This window comes from Oncorhynchus masou, chromosome 13 (genome assembly GCF_036934945.1).
Source record: "Oncorhynchus masou masou isolate Uvic2021 chromosome 13, UVic_Omas_1.1, whole genome shotgun sequence".
In the NCBI taxonomy this organism is placed as follows: domain Eukaryota; kingdom Metazoa; phylum Chordata; class Actinopteri; order Salmoniformes; family Salmonidae; genus Oncorhynchus; species Oncorhynchus masou.
Window position 1 is genome coordinate 96,249,988 of NC_088224.1, and position 19,460 is coordinate 96,269,447.

General features: G+C 42.7%; 1 protein-coding gene across 1 annotated transcript in view; it reads left to right on the forward strand.

The window, feature by feature from the left end:
- Positions 1–19,460, forward strand: part of tenm4 (teneurin transmembrane protein 4) — a 716,895-nt gene that overhangs the window by 678,056 nt on the left and 19,379 nt on the right. Inside the window, exon 37 of the mRNA XM_064985425.1 lies at positions 2,291–2,433. Coding sequence (XP_064841497.1) covers positions 2,291–2,433 — 143 coding nt within the window. The remainder of the gene's footprint in view (positions 1–2,290; positions 2,434–19,460) is intronic.

Sequence of the window (19,460 nt, forward strand, 5' to 3'; positions counted from 1 at the left end):
GTACCCATGCTGCTGTCTGTAGTACCCATGCTGCTGTCTGTAGTACCCATGCTGCTGTCTGTAGTACCCATGCTGCTGTCTGTAGTACCCATGCTGCTGTCTGTAGTACCCATGCTGCTGTCTGTAGTACCCATGCTGCTGTCTGTAGTGTCCATGCTGCTGTCTGTAGTACCCATGCTGCTGTCTGTAGTACCCATGCTGCTGTCTGTAGTACCCATGCTGCTGTCTGTAGTACCCATGCTGCTGTCTGTAGTGTCCATGCAGCTGTCTGTAGTACCCATGCTGCTGTCTGTAGTACCCATGCTGCTGTCTGTAGTACCCATGCTGCTGTCTGTAGTACCCATGCTGCTGTCTGTAGTACCCATGCTGCTGTCTGTAGTACCCATGCTGCTGTCTGTAGTACCCATGCTGCTGTCTGTAGTACCCATGCTGCTGTCTGTAGTACCCATGCTGCTGTCTGTAGTACCCATGCTGCTGTCTGTAGTACCCATGCTGCTGTCTGTAGTGTCCATGCTGCTGTCTGTAGTACCCATGCTGCTGTCTGTAGTGTCCATGCTGCTGTCTGTAGTATCCATGCTGCTGTCTGTAGTACCCATGCTGCTGTCTGTAGTACCCATGCTGTTGTCTGTAGTATCCATGCTGCTACTAGACAGAGCTAGGTTAGGCCAGGCACTCTACTTCTTCAAGAAGCAATGGGTATGGATATCAGTCATTTAAATTATGACAAAGAGCTGTCAATATCACAGAGTAGACCTTTCAACAGATCTCAGATCAGCTCTATGGTCCTCCATTAGACTGAAGGAGCATGTCAGAGACCTTTCAACAGATCTCAGATCAGCTCTATGGTCCTCCATTAGACTGAAGGAGCATGTCAGAGACCTTTCCACAGATCTCAGATCAGTTCTATGGCCCTCCATTAGACTGAAGGAGGAATGCTAAGTAGCCTGTTAGATATAACCACAGTGGTTTCTTCCTGTCAGATAAAAATGTGCGTCCCAAAATGTCACCTTATTCCCTACATAATGTACTGGTCAAAAGTAGTGCACTATATAGTGAACAGGGTTCCATTTGGAACGGAGCCGCAGCTCCCTCACCAGAGAGGTTTCTCGGGCTGCATTGTGATTGATGGCTCTGACATTTCCATTCAGCTGATTGGTCCATTCATTGTCTTCAAAAAAATAAAAATCCTTATTTAAAACAGCTCTGTCAGGTGCCACAATGCAGCCGTGAATAACTGAATAGGTGCCTAAACGTGGAACCCAGAGAATAACTCTACTGCCCATAACGAATAGAGCTATTGGGGGGGTTGACATAACAAATGACTCAATATGTACTCTGCTTCAGTCCCACTTTTATGCTCTTTTGGGGATGTGATTGAAAGCTGTTTCTGGGATGTGATTTAAAGCTCTTCTGGGATGTGATTTAAAGCTGTTTCTGGGATGTGATTTAAAGCTCTTCTGGGATGTGATTTAAAGCTGTTTCTGGGATGTGATTTAAAGCTCTTCTGGGGATGTGATTTAAAGCTGTTTCTGGGATGTGATTTAAAGCTCTTCTGGGATGTGATTTAAAGCTCTTCTGGGATGTGATTTAAAGCTGTTTCTGGGATGTGATTTAAAGCTCTTCTGGGATGTGATTTAAAGCTCTTCTGGGATGTGATTTAAAGCTGTTTCTGGGATGTGATTTAAAGCTCTTTCTGGGATGTGATTTAAAGCTCTTCTGGGATGTGATTTAAAGCTCTTTCTGGGATGTGATTTAAAGCTGTTTCTGGGATGTGATTTAAAGCTGTTTCTGGGATGTGATTTAAAGCTCTTCTGGAATGTGATTTAAAGCTCTTCTGGGGATGTGATTTAAAGCTCTTCTGGGATGTGATTTAAAGCTCTTCTGGGATGTGATTTAAAGCTCTTCTGGGGATGTGATTTAAAGCTCTTCTGGGGATGTGATTTAAAGCTCTTCTGGGGATGTGATTTAAAGCTCTTCTGGGGATGTGATTTAAAGCTGTTTCTGGGGATGTGTCTCTTCTCCTGAAGATGTCTATCCAGCGCTATTCAAGTACTAATCACAGCTAGCTTGTCCAAGGCCTGAGACCAATCAAGTGTCCTGACTGTAAGCATGGAGTGGATTTTTGGACAGCCTTCTAGTGTGTACTAGATATTCTCTGCAACAGGTTTTGATTTGACTCCTCAGATCATAGTGTTTCCAGGGTCTACAATACATTGTGGTATGTGTGTATGATAATGATAAGCCTGTACTGTGTATTTGAAATGTATTTATCTCATCCCTTTTTCCCCAGATGTCAACAGTTGGCTGGTGACGTTTGGCTTCCAGCTGTACAACGTTATACCAGGCTACCGTAAACCCTCTACTGATACCATGGAGCCGTCCTACGAGCTAGTCAGAACACAGATCAACGCTCAGGAGTGGGACAGCACTAAGGTAATATAACGCAGTCTACACTACTGTACTGGACACTCAGTCATCCATCCCTCCAATCCTCACTCATATCTCTGTCGCTCCCATCCATCCATCCACTCTTCCTCAGCTTCAAGGTAACACACCCTACTCTACCTGACAATCACTCACCTGTCTCTCCGTCTGTCAATCCATCCCTCCATCCAGCCATCAATCCATCCCTCCATCCAGCCATCAATCCATCCCTCCATCCAGCCATCCATCCCTCCATCCAGCCATCAATCCATCCCTCCATCCATCAATCCATCCCTCCATCCAGCCATCAATCCATCCCTCCATCCAGCCATCAATCCATCCCTCCATCCAACCATCAATCCCTCCATCCCTCCATCCAACCATCCATCCATCCCTCCATCCAACCATCAATCCATCCAGCCATCAATTGTCGTGGAAATATTCAGTCAATAATAGTTGTCCAATAGCAGAGCCTGTGAGTTCAAATGGACTTTATTACAATGTAATATAAGCTGAGCTGGTTCATGAAGTAGCTCCCTTTCCATCATTGGCACACACTTTTTAAACAGGGTTCATCCTTACATCACATAGTAATTCCCTTTCCATCATTGGCACACACTTTTTAAACAGGGTTCATCCTTACATCACATAGTAGCTCCCTTTCCATCATTGGCACACACTTTTTAAACAGGGTTCATCCTTACCTCACATAGTAACTCCTCTTTATGTTAATGATTAACCCCCTCTGGCCACCGTCATCTTTTTGCCTTGCACTAATTTCAGTTTGGTTTCACATTAGGGCATAGAAACACTAGAGCCATGGCACTGGTACAAAAACAACCAGACACGTTCACTCCCCAGACAGGGGCATATCTAATGGTGTCTAACGACCCAGACAGGGGCATATCTAATGGTGTCTAACGACCCAGATACACTTATAGAGTACACTCATCCTGCTGACTGCTACGAAATGTATAATGGGCACATATGTACTGGATAAATCCCAATACAATCCATCCCTCCATCTAGCCATCAATCCATCCCTCCATTAATCCATTCAGCCATCCAGCCATCAATCCATCCAGCCATCAATCCATCCCTCCATCCAGCCATCAATCCATCCCTCCATTAATCTATTCAGCCATCAATCCATCCCTCCATTAATCTATTCAGCCATCAATCCATCCCTCCATTAATCTATTCAGCCATCAATCCATCCCTCCATTAATCCATTCAGCCATCAATCCATCCCTCCATTCAGCCATCAATCCATCCCTCCATTAATCCATTCAGCCATCAATCCATCCCTCCATTAATCTATTCAGCCATCAATCCATCCCTCCATTAATCTATTCAGCCATCAATCCATCCCTCCATTAATCCATTCAGCCATCAATCCATCCCTCCATTCAGCCATCAATCCATCCCTCCAGCCATCAATCCATCCCTCCATTAATCCATTCAGCCATCAATCCATCCCTTCATTCAGCCATCAACCCATCCCTCCATTAATCCCTCCTGCCATCAATCCATCCCTCCATTCAGCCATCAATCCATCCCTCCATTAATCCCTCCAACAATCCATCCCTCCATTCTCCATCAATCCATCCCTCCATCTCTCCATCAATCCATCCCTCCATCAATCCATCCCTCCATCTCTCCATCAATCCATCTCTCCATCAATCCATCCACTCCATCCCTCCATCAATCTATCCCTCCATCTCTCCATCAATCCATCCACTCCATCCCTGCTCATCCTCATACCTCTCCCTCTGTCTTTCCTATCAGATAGTAACCAACCTGTTAGCAGAGTTCCAGACTCCCTAAGGAGCTACCCAGTTATCAGACCAGATCATGGCCCAGTGGCCCCTCTGTCTGGGGTATGGCGACCTAGTCCAGCCCCTCGGCCCGGAGATGGGGGAAACAGACAGTGAGAAACAGAGTCATGCCTAAACGCCTCTGGTAATTGTCCTGGCTGCCATTAGAGAGATTCATTGTTTCTTCTCCTCCACCACCAAGAGACCATTGATTTCATCTCTGCCTTACATCTTCCCTCACAGCCAGGCAGAGAGTAGACAGACAAGGCGTGCTCTGGTTCCCTCGTTGATCAGCCCTTCATATCGCCTGCTGCCTCGGAGTCCAGTGTGAATAATTAAACAGGTTGTTGTTGTCTTGGACGGCTGTAGTTACAGCTGGATCGAACAGCCACCCAGCCAGCCACACATTAGGCTCACAGCCGATCCCTAGACAGAGTGTCACTCAGCGTCCCAGCCTTTTACCGTGAAATGATAAGCTTTCATAGCTGTTTAGTCAATAAGAAAGAATAGGTCAGATCCTAAAAGGCCATTATAATGACCATAATGCTGAGGACAGCTGGGTGTAATAAGGAAGAGTGATAAGAACAATGTGTTCTAAATGAAACACTATTCCCTATGTAGTGCACTACTTTAGACCAGGGCCTATCAGATCAAACCCAGCTTGACCTGGTCTGAGTCCAGGCCTCAGGATGGCAGGACAGTCCCTTCATCCCAAATGGGACCCTATAACCTATACAGGACAGTCCTTTCATCCCAAATGGGACCCTATGACCTATACAGTACAGTCCTTTCATCCCAAATGGGACCCTATAACCTATACAGTACAGTCCTTTCATCCCAAATGGGACCCTATAACCTGTACAGTACAGTCCTTTCATCCCAAATGGGACCCTATAACCTATACAGTACAGTCCTTTCATCCCAAATGGGACCCTATGACCTATACAGGACAGTCCTTTCATCCCAAATGGGACCCTATAACCTATACAGGACAGTCCTTTCATCCCAAATGGGACCCTATAACCTATACAGTACAGTCCTTTCATCCCAAATGGGACCCTATAACCTATACAGTACAGTCCTTTCATCCCAAATGGGACCCTATAACCTATACAGGACAGTCCTTTCATCCCAAATGGGACCCTATAACCTATACAGGACAGTCCTTTCATCCCAAATGGGACCCTATAACCTATACAGGACAGTCCTTTCATCCCAAATGGGACCCTATAACCTATACAGTACAGTCCTTTCATCCCAAATGGGACCCTATGACCTATACAGGACAGTCCTTTCATCCCAAATGGGACCCTATAACCTATACAGTACAGTCCTTTCATCCCAAATGGGACCCTATAACCTATACAGTACAGTCCTTTCATCCCAAATGGGACCCTATGACCTATACAGGACAGTCCTTTCATCCCAAATGGGACCCTATAACCTATACAGTACAGTCCTTTCATCCCAAATGGGACCCTATAACCTATACAGGACAGTCCTTTCATCCCAAATGGGACCCTATAACCTATACAGGACAGTCCTTTCATCCCAAATGGGACCCTATGACCTATACAGGACAGTCCCTTCATCCCAAATGGGACCCTATAACCTATACAGTACAGTCCTTTCATCCCAAATGGGACCCTATAACCTATACAGTACAGTCCTTTCATCCCAAATGGGACCCTATAACCTATACAGGACAGTCCTTTCATCCCAAATGGGACCCTATAACCTATGTCCCTAACCTTATTGCCTATATAGAGCCCTCTGGGCCCTGTGTCCCTAACCTTAATCCCTATATAGAGCCCTCTGGGCCCGGTGTCCCTAACCTTATTGCCTATATAGAGCCCTCTGGGCCCTGTGTCCCTAACCTTATTCCCTATGTAGAGCCCTCTGGGCCCGGTGTCCCTAACCTTATTCTCTATGTAGAGCCCTCTGGGCCCTGTGTCCCTAACCTTATTCCCTATATAGAGCCCTCTGGGCCCGGTGTCCCTAACCTTATTCCCTATATAGAGCCCTCTGGGCCCGGTGTCCCTAACCTTATTCTCTATGTAGAGCCCTCTGGGCCCTGTGTCCCTAACCTTATTCCCTATATAGAGCCCTCTGGGCCCTGTGTCCCTAACCTTATTCCCTATATAGAGCCCTCTGGGCCCTGTGTCCCTAACCTTATTCCCTATATAGAGCCCTCTGGGCCCGGTGTCCCTAACCTTATTCCCTATGTAGAGCCCTCTGGGCCCGGTGTCCCTAACCTTATTCCCTATATAGAGCCCTCTGGGCCCTGTGTCCCTAACCTTATTCCCTATGTAGAGCCCTCTGGGCCCTGTGTCCCTAACCTTATTCCCGATATAGAGCCCTCTGGGCCCGGTGTCCCTAACCTTATTCCCTATGTAGAGCCCTCTGGGCCCGGTGTCCCTAACCTTATTCCCTATGTAGAGCCCTCTGGGCCCTGTGTCCCTAACCTTATTCCCTATATAGAGCCCTCTGGGCCCGGTGTCCCTAACCTTATTCCCTATATAGAGCCCTCTGGGCCCGGTGTCCCTAACCTTATTCCCTATGTAGAGCCCTCTGGGCCCTGTGTCCCTAACCTTATTCCCTATATAGAGCCCTCTGGGCCCGGTGTCCCTAACCTTATTCCCTATATAGAGCCCTCTGGGCCCGGTGTCCCTAACCTTATTCCCTATATAGAGCCCTCTGGGCCCTGTGTCCCTAACCTTAATCCCTATATAGAGCCCTCTGGGCCCGGTGTCCCTAACCTTATTCCCTATATAGAGCCCTCTGGGCCCTGTGTCCCTAACCTTATTCCCTATGTAGAGCCCTCTGGGCCCTGTGTCCCTAACCTTATTCCCTATATAGAGCCCTCTGGGCCCTGTGTCCTAACCTTATTCCCTATGTAGAGCCCTCTGGGCCCTGTGTCCCTAACCTTATTCCCTATATAGAGCCCTCTGGGCCCTGTGTCTCTAACCCTATTCCCTACAGTATAAAGAGCCCTCTGGGCCCGGTGTCTCTAATCCTATTCCCTACAGTATAAAGAGCCCTCTGGGCCCTGTGTCCCTAACCCTATTCCGTATATAGAGCCCGCTGGGCCCTGTCCATATCCCTATTCTCTATATAGGGCCCTGTGTCTCTAACCCTATTACCTACAGTATATTGATCCCTCTGGGCCCTGTGTCTCTAACACTATTCACTATATAGAGCCCTCTGGGCCCTGTGTCTCTAACCCTATTCACTATATAGAGCCCTCTGGGCCCTATGTCTCTAACCCTATTCACTATATAGAGCCCTCTGGGCCCTGTGTCTCTAACCCTATTCCCTACAGTATATAGAGCCCTCTGGGCCCTGTGTCTCTAACCCTATTCCCTACAGTATATAGAGCCCTCTGGGCCCTGTGTCTCTAACCCTATTCCCTACAGTATATAGAGCCCTCTGTGCCGCCCTGTGGCTCTAACCCTATTCCTTATATAGAGCCCTCTTGGCCATGTGTCTCTAACCCCATTCCCTACAGTATGTAGAGCCTTCTGGGCCCTGTTTCTCTAACCCTATTCCCTATATAGATCCCTCTGGCCCTGTGTCCCTAACCCTATTCTCCATATAGAGCCCTCTGGACCCTGTGCCTCTAACCCTATTCCCTATATAGAGCCCTCCGGGCCCTCTGGGCCCTATGTCCCTAACCCTATTCCCTATATAGAGCCCTCTGGGCCCTGTCTCTCTAACCCTATTCCCTATATAGAGCCCTCTGGGCCCTGTCTCTCTAACCCTATTCCCTATATAGAGCCCTCTGGGCCCTGTGTCCCTAACCCTATTCGCTATATTGAGCCTTCTGGGCCCTGTGTCTCTAACCCTATTCCCTACAGTATATCGAGCCCTCTGGGCCCTGTGTCTCTAACCCTATTCCCTACAGTATATAGAGCCCTCTGGGCCCTGTGTCTCTAACCCTATTACCTACAGTATATAGAGCCCTCTGGGCCCTGTGTCTCTAACCCTATTACCTACAGTATATAGAGCCCTCTGGGCCCTGTGTCTCTAACACTATTACCTACAGTATATAGAGCCCTCTGGGCCCTGTGTCTCTAACCCTATTCCCTGCAGTATATCGAGCCCTCTGGGCCCTGTATCAGTCCACCAAATAGGAAATACTCAGCCATGTGGGATGCAGCCCAGGTGCTACTCAGTACCTTGATACCTTGAGGTATTGCCGCGTGCCATGACCAATTTGTTACCATCCAGTAATATTGACATCGCTCCAGTGATGGGTGTCCTGTGGGATACATTTTTCCTATCTGGGCCTCCTCCCCCGAGAATAATGTCCTCTGTGTGTGTGTGTGTGTGTGTGTGTGTGTGTGTGTGTGTGTGTGTGTGTGTGTGTGTGTGTGTGTGTGTGTGTGTGTGTGTGTGTGTGTGTGTGTGTGTGTGTGTGTGTCTGTGTGTGTGTGTGTGTACTCATGCCCAAATCTCCATGGGACTCTCCTCTCCTGTGTGCGTCTCCATATTGTTTCCCCCATGGGGAGCCTCTGAACCCAGCCCCCAGTGGTTCCTCCTTCAAGGCTGCCAGAACAGACATACAGAATCACCCTTCCAAGCATTTCCATTTCAAATAGTGGATATTTTCAATATATATACAGAACCAGTCAAAGGTTTGGATCCACCTTCTCATTCCAGGGTTTTCCTTTATTTTTTACTGTTTTCTACATTGTAGAATAATAGTGAAGACATCAAAACTATGAAATAACACATATGGAATCATGTAGTAACCAAAAGTGTTAAACAAATCAACATATATTTTATATTTGAGATTCTTCAAAGTAGCCACCCTTTTCCTTGATGACAGCTTTGCACATTCTTGGCATTCTCTCAACCAGCTTCACCTGGAATGCTTTTCCAACCGTCTTGAAGGAGTTCCCGCATATGCTGAGCACTTGTTGGCTGCTTTTCCTTCACTCTTCAGTCCAGCTCATCCCAAACCATCTCAGTTGGGTTGAGGTTGGGTGATTGTGGAGGCCAGGTCATCTGATGCAGCACTCCATCACTCTCCTTCTTGGTCAAATAGCCCTGACACAGTCTGGAGGTGTGTTGGGTCATTGTCCTGTTGAAAACCAACTGATAGTCCCACTAAGCCCAAACCAGATGGGATGGCGTATCGCTGCAGAATGCTGTGGTAGCCATGCTGGTTAAGTGTGCCTTGAATACTAATAAATCGCTGACAGTGTCACCAGCACAGCACCCCCCCCCCCCCCCACATCATGACACCACTCCTCCATGCTTCATGGTGGGAACCACACACTACTCTGAGTCTCACAAAGACACATCAGACCAACAGAGTCCAATTTGGACTCCAGACCAAAGGACATATTTCTACCAGTCTAATGTCCATTGCTCGTGTTTCTTGGCCCAAGCAAGTCTCTTCTTCTTATTGGTGTCCTTTAGTAGTGGTTTATTTGCAGCAATTTGACCATGAAGGCCTGATTCACGCAGTCTCCTCTGAACAGTTGATGTTGAGATGTGTCAGTTACTTGAACTCTGTGAAGAATTTATTTTGGCTGCAATATCTGAGGCTGGTAACTCTAATGAACTTATCCTCTGCAGCAGAGGTAACTCTGGGTCTTCCTTTCCTGTGGCGGTCCTCATGAGAGCCAGTTTCATCATAGCGCTTGATGGGTTTTGCGACTGCACTTGAAGAAAAGTTCAAAGTTCTTGAAATTTTCCAGATTGACTGACCTTCATGTCTTAAAGTAATGATGGACTGTCGTTTCTCTTTGCTTATTTGAGCTGTTCTTGCCATAATATGGACTTGGCATTTTACCAAATAGGGCTATCTTCTGTGTACCAACACAACACAAATGTTTGACTCAAACGTATTAAGAAGGAAAGAAATTCCACAAATTAACTTTAAACATGGCACACCTGTTAATTGAAATACATTCCAGGTGACTACCGCATAAAGCTGGTTGAGAGAATACCAAGAGTGCAAAGCTGTCATCAAGGCAAAGGGTGGCTACTTTCGAAGAATCTCAAACATAAAATATATTTTGATTTGTCTAATTAACACTTGTTTGGTAACTACATGATTCCATATGTGTTATTTCATAGTGTAGATGTCTTCTATATAATAGTATATCTTCTATATAATAGTTTATATAGTCTATATAATAGTATTTATCATCTATATAATATTATATATAGTCTATATAATAGTATATATCTTCTATATAATAGTATATATAGTCTATATAATAGTATATATAGTCTATATAATAGTATATATCTTCTATATAATAGTATGTATTTTCTATATAATAGTTTATATAGTCTATACAATATTATTTATCATCTATATAATAGTATATATAGTCTATATAATAGTAGATATCTTCTATATAATAGTATATATAGTCTATATAATACTATATATCTTCTATATAATAGTATATATAGTCTATATAATAGTATATATAGTCTATATAATAGTATATATAGTCTATATAATAGTTTATATAGTCTATATAATAGTATGTATTTCTATGTAATAGTTTATATAGTCTATATAATAGTATATATAGTCTATATAATAGTATATATCTTCTATGTAATAGTATGTATTTTCTATATAATAGTTTACATAGTCTATATAATATTATTTATCATCTATATAATAGTATATATAGTCTATATAATAGTATATATCTTCTATATAATAGTATATATAGTCTATATAATGGTATATATGGTCTATATAATAGTATATATCTTCTATATAATAGTATATATCTTCTATATAATAGTATGTATCTTCTATATAATAGTATATATAGTCTATATAATAGTATATATCTTCTATATAATAGTATATATCTTCTATATAATAGTATGTATCTTCTATATAATAGTATATATCTTCTATATAATAGTATATATAGTCTATATAATAGTATTTATCATCTATATAATAGTATATATCTTCTATATAATAGTTTATATAGTCTATATAATAGTATATATCTTCTATATAATAGTATATATAGTCTATATAATAGTTTATATAGCCTATATAATAGTATGTATTTTCTATATAATAGTTTATATAGTCTATATAATAGTATATATCTTCTATATAATAGTATGTATCTTCTATATAATAGTATATATCTTCTATATAATAGTATTTATCATCTATATAATAGTATTTATCTTCTATATAATAGTGTATATCTTCTATATAATAGTATATATCTTCTATATAATAGTATATATAGTCTATATAATAGTATTTATCATCTATATAATAGTATTTATCTTCTATATAATAGTATATATAGTCTATATAATAGTATTTATCATCTATATAATAGTATATAGAGTCTATATAATTGTATATGTTTTCTATATAGTCTATATAATAGTATTTATCTTCTATATAATATGTTATATAGTCTATATAATAGTATATATCTTCTATATAATAGTATTTATCTTCTATATAATAGTATATATCTTCTATATAATAGTATATATAGTCTATATAATAGTATTTATCTTCTATATAACCTATAAAACAGTATATAAATCTCGTACAGTTGAAATCAGAAGTTTACATACACTTAGGTTAGAGTCATTAAAACTCGTTTTTCAACCACTCCATAAATGTCTTGTTAACAAACTATAGTTTTGGCAAGTCGGTTAGGACGTCTACTTCGTGCATGACACAAGTCATTTTTCCAACAATTGTTTACAGACAGATTATTTCACTTATAATTCACTGTATCACAATTCCAGTTGGTCAGAGGTTTAAATACGCCAAGTTGACTGTGCCTTTAAACAGCTTGGAAAATTCCAGAAAATGATGTCATGGAAGCTTCTGATAGGATAATTGACATAATTTGAGTTAATTGGAGGTGTACCTGTGGATGTATGTCAAGGCCTACCTTCAAACTCAGGGTCTCTTTGCTTGAGATCATGGGAAAATCAAAAGAAATCAGCCAAGACCTCAAAAAAAATTGTAGACCTCCACAAGTCTGGTTCATCCTTGGGAGCAATTTCCAAACGCTTGAAGGTACCATGTTCATCTGTACAAACAATAGTACGCAAGTTCAGGAAGTTAAAGCTTGGTCGCCAATGGGTCTTCCAAAGGGAAAATGGCTTAATAACCTCTCTGGTACAAGTGGGACGGTAGCGTCCCACCTCGACAACAGCCAGTGAAATTGCAAGGCGCCAAATTCAAAACAACAGAAATCCCATAATTAAAATTCCTCAAACATATTACAAACCATTTTAAAGATAAACTTCTTGTAAATCCAACCACGTTGTCTGACTTCAAAAAGGCTTTACTGCGAAAGCACACCATGCAATTATGTTAGGTCAATACCTAGTCACAGAAAAACACAGCCATTTTTCCAGCCAAAGAGAGGAGTCACAAAAAGCAGAAATAGAGATAAAATGAATCACTAACCTTTGATGATCTTCATCAGATGACACTCATAGGACGTCATGTTACACAATACATGTATGTTTTGTTCGATAAAGTTCATATTTATATAAAAAAATCTCAGTTTACATTGGCGTGTTATGGTCAGAAATGCATTGTCTCAAACAAACATCCGGTGAAAGTGCAGACAGCCACATCAAATTACAGAAATACTCATCATAAACATTGATAATCTATACAAGTGTTAAACATGGAGTTATAGATAAACTTCTCCTTAATGCAACCGCTGTGTCAGATTTCAAAAAGGCTTTACGTAGAAAGCACACTTTGCGATTATGTTAGGTCTGCACCTAGCCACAGAAACCCATACAGCCATTTTCCAAACAAGGAGAGAGTCATTAAAGTCAGAAATAGCATCAAGATTAATCACTTACCTTTGATGATCTTCATCTGGTGGCACTCCCAGGTCTCCATCATAGACAAGTGTTCGATAATGTCTTTATGACCAAAAACCTCCTTTTTGTTCCCGCATTTTGTCCAGTAATCCGAATGCAGAAGGAGTGTGCACTAATTCCAGACTAAAAGATTTTAAAAAGTACAATAAAAGTTAGTAAAAACATGCCAAACGATGTTTAAAATCAATCCTCTGGTTGTTTTTGTCATAAATAATAAATAATATTTCAACCGGACAAAAGCTTCGTCAATAGGAAAGGAGAAACAAGAAAGGCGCGTTCCTGATCAGACGCATGACTGATGAATGGAAATTTCCACTGGCCACTGATTGAAAGTGCTGCAGCTCCCTTATTTTTCACAGTAAAAGCCTGAAACAATGTCTAAAGACTGGTCACATGTAGAGGAAGCCATAGAGATCGTGAACTGGGTCCTAAGTCTTTGTATGGTGGATAGGCTTTCAATGGAAAAACAGCCTTTCAAAATAATAGCACTTCCTGGATGGATTTTCCCTGGGTTTTCTGCCATATCAGTTCTGTTTTGTAATACTCACAGACATTATTTTAACAGTTTTGGAACTTTAGAGTGTTTTCTATCCAAATCTACTAATTATATGCATATCCTAGCTTCTGGGCCTGAGTAGCAGGCAGTTTAATTTGGGCACGCTTTTCATCCAAAATTCCGAATGCTTCCCCCCTAGAGAAGTTAAGGACAACAATGTGAAAGTATTGGAGTTGCCATCACAAAGCCCTGACCTCAATCCTTTAGATAATTTGAACTGAACTGAAAAAAGCATGTGCGAGAATGGGCCAAAATTCACCCAACTTGTGGAAGGCTACCCGAAACGTTTTACCCAAGTTAAACAATTTAAATGCATTGCTACTGAATACTAATTGAGTGTATGTAAACTTCTGACCCACTGGGAATGTGATGAAAGAAATATATGCTGAAAAAAATCATTCTCTCTACAATTATTCTGACATTTCACATGAACCTCACATACAAGCTGCGGATGTTTTCCTGTCTACTGTCTGCAAGTCATTGTCCTCCAAAAGCCAGGCAACTAGCTATCAACAACCATTATCCCTTCTGGTGAAACCACATAATGCTTTTAATTGCATCACAAATTATTGTGATTTGTGAATGTCACCATGGGGATTGGGTTATTAGTTAAATCTGAGAGGGAGCTCACTGATCACGACTGTCACCTGGATCGTTCCATGAAAATACTACCTTTTTAAGTGTCCACAAATATTGCATTTTAAATGCCTGGTATATTAAATGAAGTGCCCTTTAATTTGAACCACTTTGAATGAATAAAAGCTTGTTAAACTTCAGACATGTCCCTCTGTTGACCTTCTGTGACTTCTGGAAATATTTTCACCCACTTAACCCCCAACATTTTCTCCTAGTTTTCACCATCTTTGTAAAGCCATAGTTATTTTGTTGCTTTGACAAAGTCATTCCGGCAGGGTAGCCTAGTGGTTAGAGCAGGTAGCCTAGTGGTTAGAGCAGGTAGCCCAGTGGTTAGAGGCAGGTAGCCTAGTGGTTAGAGCAGGTAGCCCAGTGGTTAGAGGCAGGTAGCCTAGTGGTTAGAGAAGGTAGTCTAGTGGTTAGAGAAGGTAGTCTAGTGGTTAGAGGCAGGTAGCCTAGTGGTTAGAGCAGGTAGCCTAGTGGTTAGAGCAGGTAGCCCAGTGGTTAGAGGCAGGTAGCCTAGTGGTTAGAGCAGGTAGCCTAGTGGTTAGAGCAGGTAGCCCAGTGGTTAGAGGCAGGTAGCCTAGTGGTTAGAGCAGGTAGCCCAGTGGTTAGAGGCAGGTAGCCTAGTGGTTAGAGAAGGTAGTCTAGTGGTTAGAGAAGGTAGTCTAGTGGTTAGAGCAGGTAGCCTAGTGGTTAGAGAAGGTAGTCTAGTGGTTAGAGAAGGTAGTCTAGTGGTTAGAGAAGGTAGCCTAGTGGTTAGAGCAGGTAGCCCAGTGGTTAGAGCAGGTAGCCTAGTGGTTAGAGCAGGTAGCCTAGTGGTTAGAGCAGGTAGCCTAGTGGTTAGAGTAGGTAAGAGGCAGGTAGCCTAGTGGTTAGAGAAGATAGTCTAGTGGTTAGAGAAAGTAGTCTAGTCGTTAGAGCAGGTAGCCTAGTGGTTAGAGGCAGGTAGCCTAGTGGTTAGAGCAGGTAGCCTAGTGGTTAGAGCAGGTAGCCTAGTGGTTAGGGGGGCGGCAGGTAGCCTAGTGGTTAGAGCAGGTAGCCTAGTGGTTAGAGGCAGTTAGCCTAGTGGTTAGAGGCAGGGAGACTAGTGGTTAGAGGCAGGTAGCCTAGTGGTTAGAGCAGGAAGCCTAGTGGTTAGAGCAGGTAGCCTAGTGGTTAGAGGCAGGTAGCCTAGTGTTTAGAGCAGGTAGCCTAGTGGTTAGAGAAGGTAGCCTAGTAGTTAGAGCAGGCAGCCTAGTGGTTAGAGCAGGTAGCCTAGTGGTTAGAGCAGGTAGCCTAGTGATTAGAGCAGGTAGCCTAGTGGTTAGAGCAGGTAGCCTAGTGGTTAGAGCAGGTAGCCTAGTGATTAGAGCAGGTAGCCTAGTGGTTAGAGCAGGTAGCCTAGTGGTTAGAGCAGGTAGCCTAGTGGTTAGAGCAGGTAGCCTAGTGGTTAGAGCAGGTAGCCTAGTGGTTAGAGCAGGCAGCCTAGTGGTTAGAGCAGGTAGCCTAGTGGTTAGAGCAGGTAGCCTAGTGGTTAGAGCAGGTAGCCTAGTGGTTAGAGCAGGTAGCCTAGTGGTTAGAACAGGTAGCCTAGTGGTTAGAGTGTTGTTGGACTAGTAACAGAAAGGTTGCAAGATCAAATCCCTGAGATGACAAGGTAAAAATCTGTCGTTCTGTCCCTGAACAAGGCAGTTAAGCCACTGTTCCCTGGTAGGCCGTGATTGGAAATAAGAATTTGTTCTTAATTGACTTGCCTCGTTAAATATAAAAACTTTTTTTTCCTGAAAATGATTTATTTAATGTGATTAGTGATTCATAAAAAATTTATCGTAATAAAGCTGTCCATAAATGTTTTTGTAAGCCCAGTGTCGTCAAAAATGTTCCCGCAGAACTACCTCAATTCTTCAGGGCATGGACTCTACAAGGTGTCGAAAGCATTTCACAGGGATGCTGACCATGTTGACTCCAACGCTGTTGTGTCAAGTTGGCTGTATATCCTTTGGGTGGTGGACCATTCTTGATACACACGGTAAACTGTTGAGTGTGAAAAACCCAGCAGCTTTGCAGTTCTTGACACAAACCGGTGCTCCTACTAACATACCCCGTTCAAAGGCACTTAAATATTTTGTCTTGCCCGTTCACCCTCTGAATGACACACAGACACAATCCATGTCGCAATTCTCTCAAGGTTTAAAAATCCTTCTTTGACCCGTCTCCTCCCCTTCATCTACACTGATTGAAGTGGATTTAACAGGTGACATCAATAAGGGATCATAGCTTTCACCTGGATTCACCTGGTCAGTCGATGTCATGGAATGAGCAGGTGTTCATAATGTTTTGTAAACTCAGTGTATATATTTCCACACTATGAGGTTGGAATAATTCTGTTAAGTTGACAAAATGATGAAAATGTCCAATTAGCAGAAGTGTGGACTTGAGTCCAAGTCATGTGACTCGAGTCCAAGTCATGTGACAAAATGATGAAAATGTCCAATTAGCAGAAGTGTGGACTTGAGTCCAAGTCATGTGACTCGAGTCCAAGTCATGTGACAAAATGATGAAAATGTCCAATTAGCAGAAGTGTGGACTTGAGTCCAAGTCATGTGACTCGGGTCCAAGTCATGTGACAAAATGATGAAAATGTCCAATTAGCAGAAGTGTGGACTCGAGTCCAAGTCATGTGACTCGAGTCCACACTTCTGCTAATTGGACATTTTCATCATTTTGTCACATGACTTGGACTCGAGTCACATGACTTGGACTCGAGTCCGACTCAAGTCACAAATGTGATGACTTGAAACTTGACAGAAAATAAAATAACTTGAGACAATAACTTGACAACATTCTGGCCAGGTTTTGTAATGTTTTGTCACTCATTTTGTGGCACAGTCTCAACTCAGTCAGAGACAGTATCACACTAATTGGCTAGTGACATGCACACTCGGCCCTCTGATTGGACCAGCGAACTGTCAATCAACTCATGTCTTGTGAGCTAGCAGTGAGGTTTTGGAGGGGGGGGGGGTGAAAGTGTGAAACTGACCTAGAAAAATAATTATTAGAAAAGGCTACATTTAGCATCCAATTTGTATTTTATACTTATACTTTGGCTTATTTGATCTGGTCACTAACATACGCAGAGGCAGAAACTGGGTATGGCTGTCAGTTTAACACCAACAGTTTAAAATGGGTCACAGAAAACAAGATGCTTATGTCTCCGCCCTAACAATAAGAGTCGGGAGGGTGGGTGACAAGTTTAAGCCACAGGGCTTATTGTGGACAGCTTTTGGCGGGAGTGAAACCTCTCGCTTCGCCTCTTCCTCTGTAGAGAGCGCATCGATGCAACTGCAGTGAACAGCGGGGCTTTTTCTCAACACATTGCAGAGGATGCCTGTGCGAGATAGCTTTGGCTCGGTAACTGCTGTTTGACATGAAACTAAACTAGAGGTTTAATCCCCGGTGCTGAACTAGTTTGTGGCAGCTAATTGTTGTATGTTTTTTTGCAGAATGTTCAGTCTCTTATTGACTGAGGTGAATGTCCAGTCTCTTATTGACTGAGGTGAATGTCTCTTATTGACTGAGGTGAATGTTCAGTCTCTTATTGACTGAGGTGAATGTTCAGTCTCTTATTGACTGAGGTGAATGTCTCTTATTGACTGAGGTGAATGTTCAGTCTCCTATTGACTGAGGTGAATGTCTCTTATTGACTGAGGTGAATGTCTCTTATTGACTGAGGTGAATGTTCAGTCTCCTATTGACTGAGGTGAATGTCCAGTCTCCTATTGACTGAGGTGAATGTCCAGTCTCTTATTGACTGAGGTGAATGTTCAGTCTCCTATTGACTGAGGTGAATGTCTCTTATTGACTGAGGTGAATGTCCAGTCTCTTATTGACTGAGGTGAATGTCTCTTATTGACTGAGGTGAATGTTCAGTCTCCTATTGACTGAGGTGAATGTCTCTTATTGACTGAGGTGAATGTCCAGTCTCTTATTGACTGAGGTGAATGTCTCTTATTGACTGAGGTGAATGTTCAGTCTCTTATTGACTGAGGTGAATGTCTCTTATTGACTGAGGTGAATGTTCAGTCTCCTATTGACTGAGGTGAATGTCTCTTATTGACTGAGGTGAATGTCCAGTCTCTTATTGACTGAGGTGAATGTTCAGTCTCCTATTGACTGAGGTGAATGTTCAGTCTCCTATTGACTGAGGTGAATGTTCAGTCTCCTATTGACTGAGGTGAATGTCCAGTCTCTTATTGACTGAGGTGAATGTCTCCTATTGACTGAGGTGAATGTCTCTTATTGACTGAGGTGAATGTTCAGTCTCCTATTGACTGAGGTGAATGTTCAGTCTCCTATTGACTGAGGTGAATGTCTCCTATTGACTGAGGTGAATGTCTCTTATTGACTGAGGTGAATGTTCAGTCTCCTATTGACTGAGGTGAATGTCTCCTATTGACTGAGGTGAATGTCTCTTATTGACTGAGGTGAATGTTCAGTCTCCTATTGACTGAGGTGAATGTCCAGTCTCTTATTGACTGAGGTGAATGTTCAGTCTCCTATTGACTGAGGTGAATGTCTCCTATTGACTGAGGTGAATGTTCAGTCTCTTATTGACTGAGGTGAATGTCTCTTATTGACTGAGGTGAATGTCCAGTCTCCTATTGACTGAGGTGAATGTTCAGTCTCCTATTGACTGAGGTGAATGTCTCTTATTGACTGAGGTGAATGTTCAGTCTCCTATTGACTGAGGTGAATGTTCAGTCTCCTATTGACTGAGGTGAATGTTCAGTCTCCTATTGACTGAGGTGAATGTTCAGTCTCCTATTGACTGAGGTGAATGTCTCTTATTGACTGAGGTGAATGTTCAGTCTCCTATTGACTGAGGTGAATGTTCAGTCTCCTATTGACTGAGGTGAATGTTCTGTCTCCTATTGACTCTTCACTCATGCACCAAACATACCATCATAAAACTGACTATCCTACCGATCCTCGACTTCGACGATGTCATTTACAAAATAGACCCCAACACTCAACTCAGCAAACTGGATGCAGTCTATCACAGTGCCATCCGTTTTGTCACCAAAGCCCCATATACTACCCACCACTGCGACCTGTACGCTCTCGTTGGCTGTCCCTCGCTTCATACTCGTCGCCTAACCCACTGGCTCCAG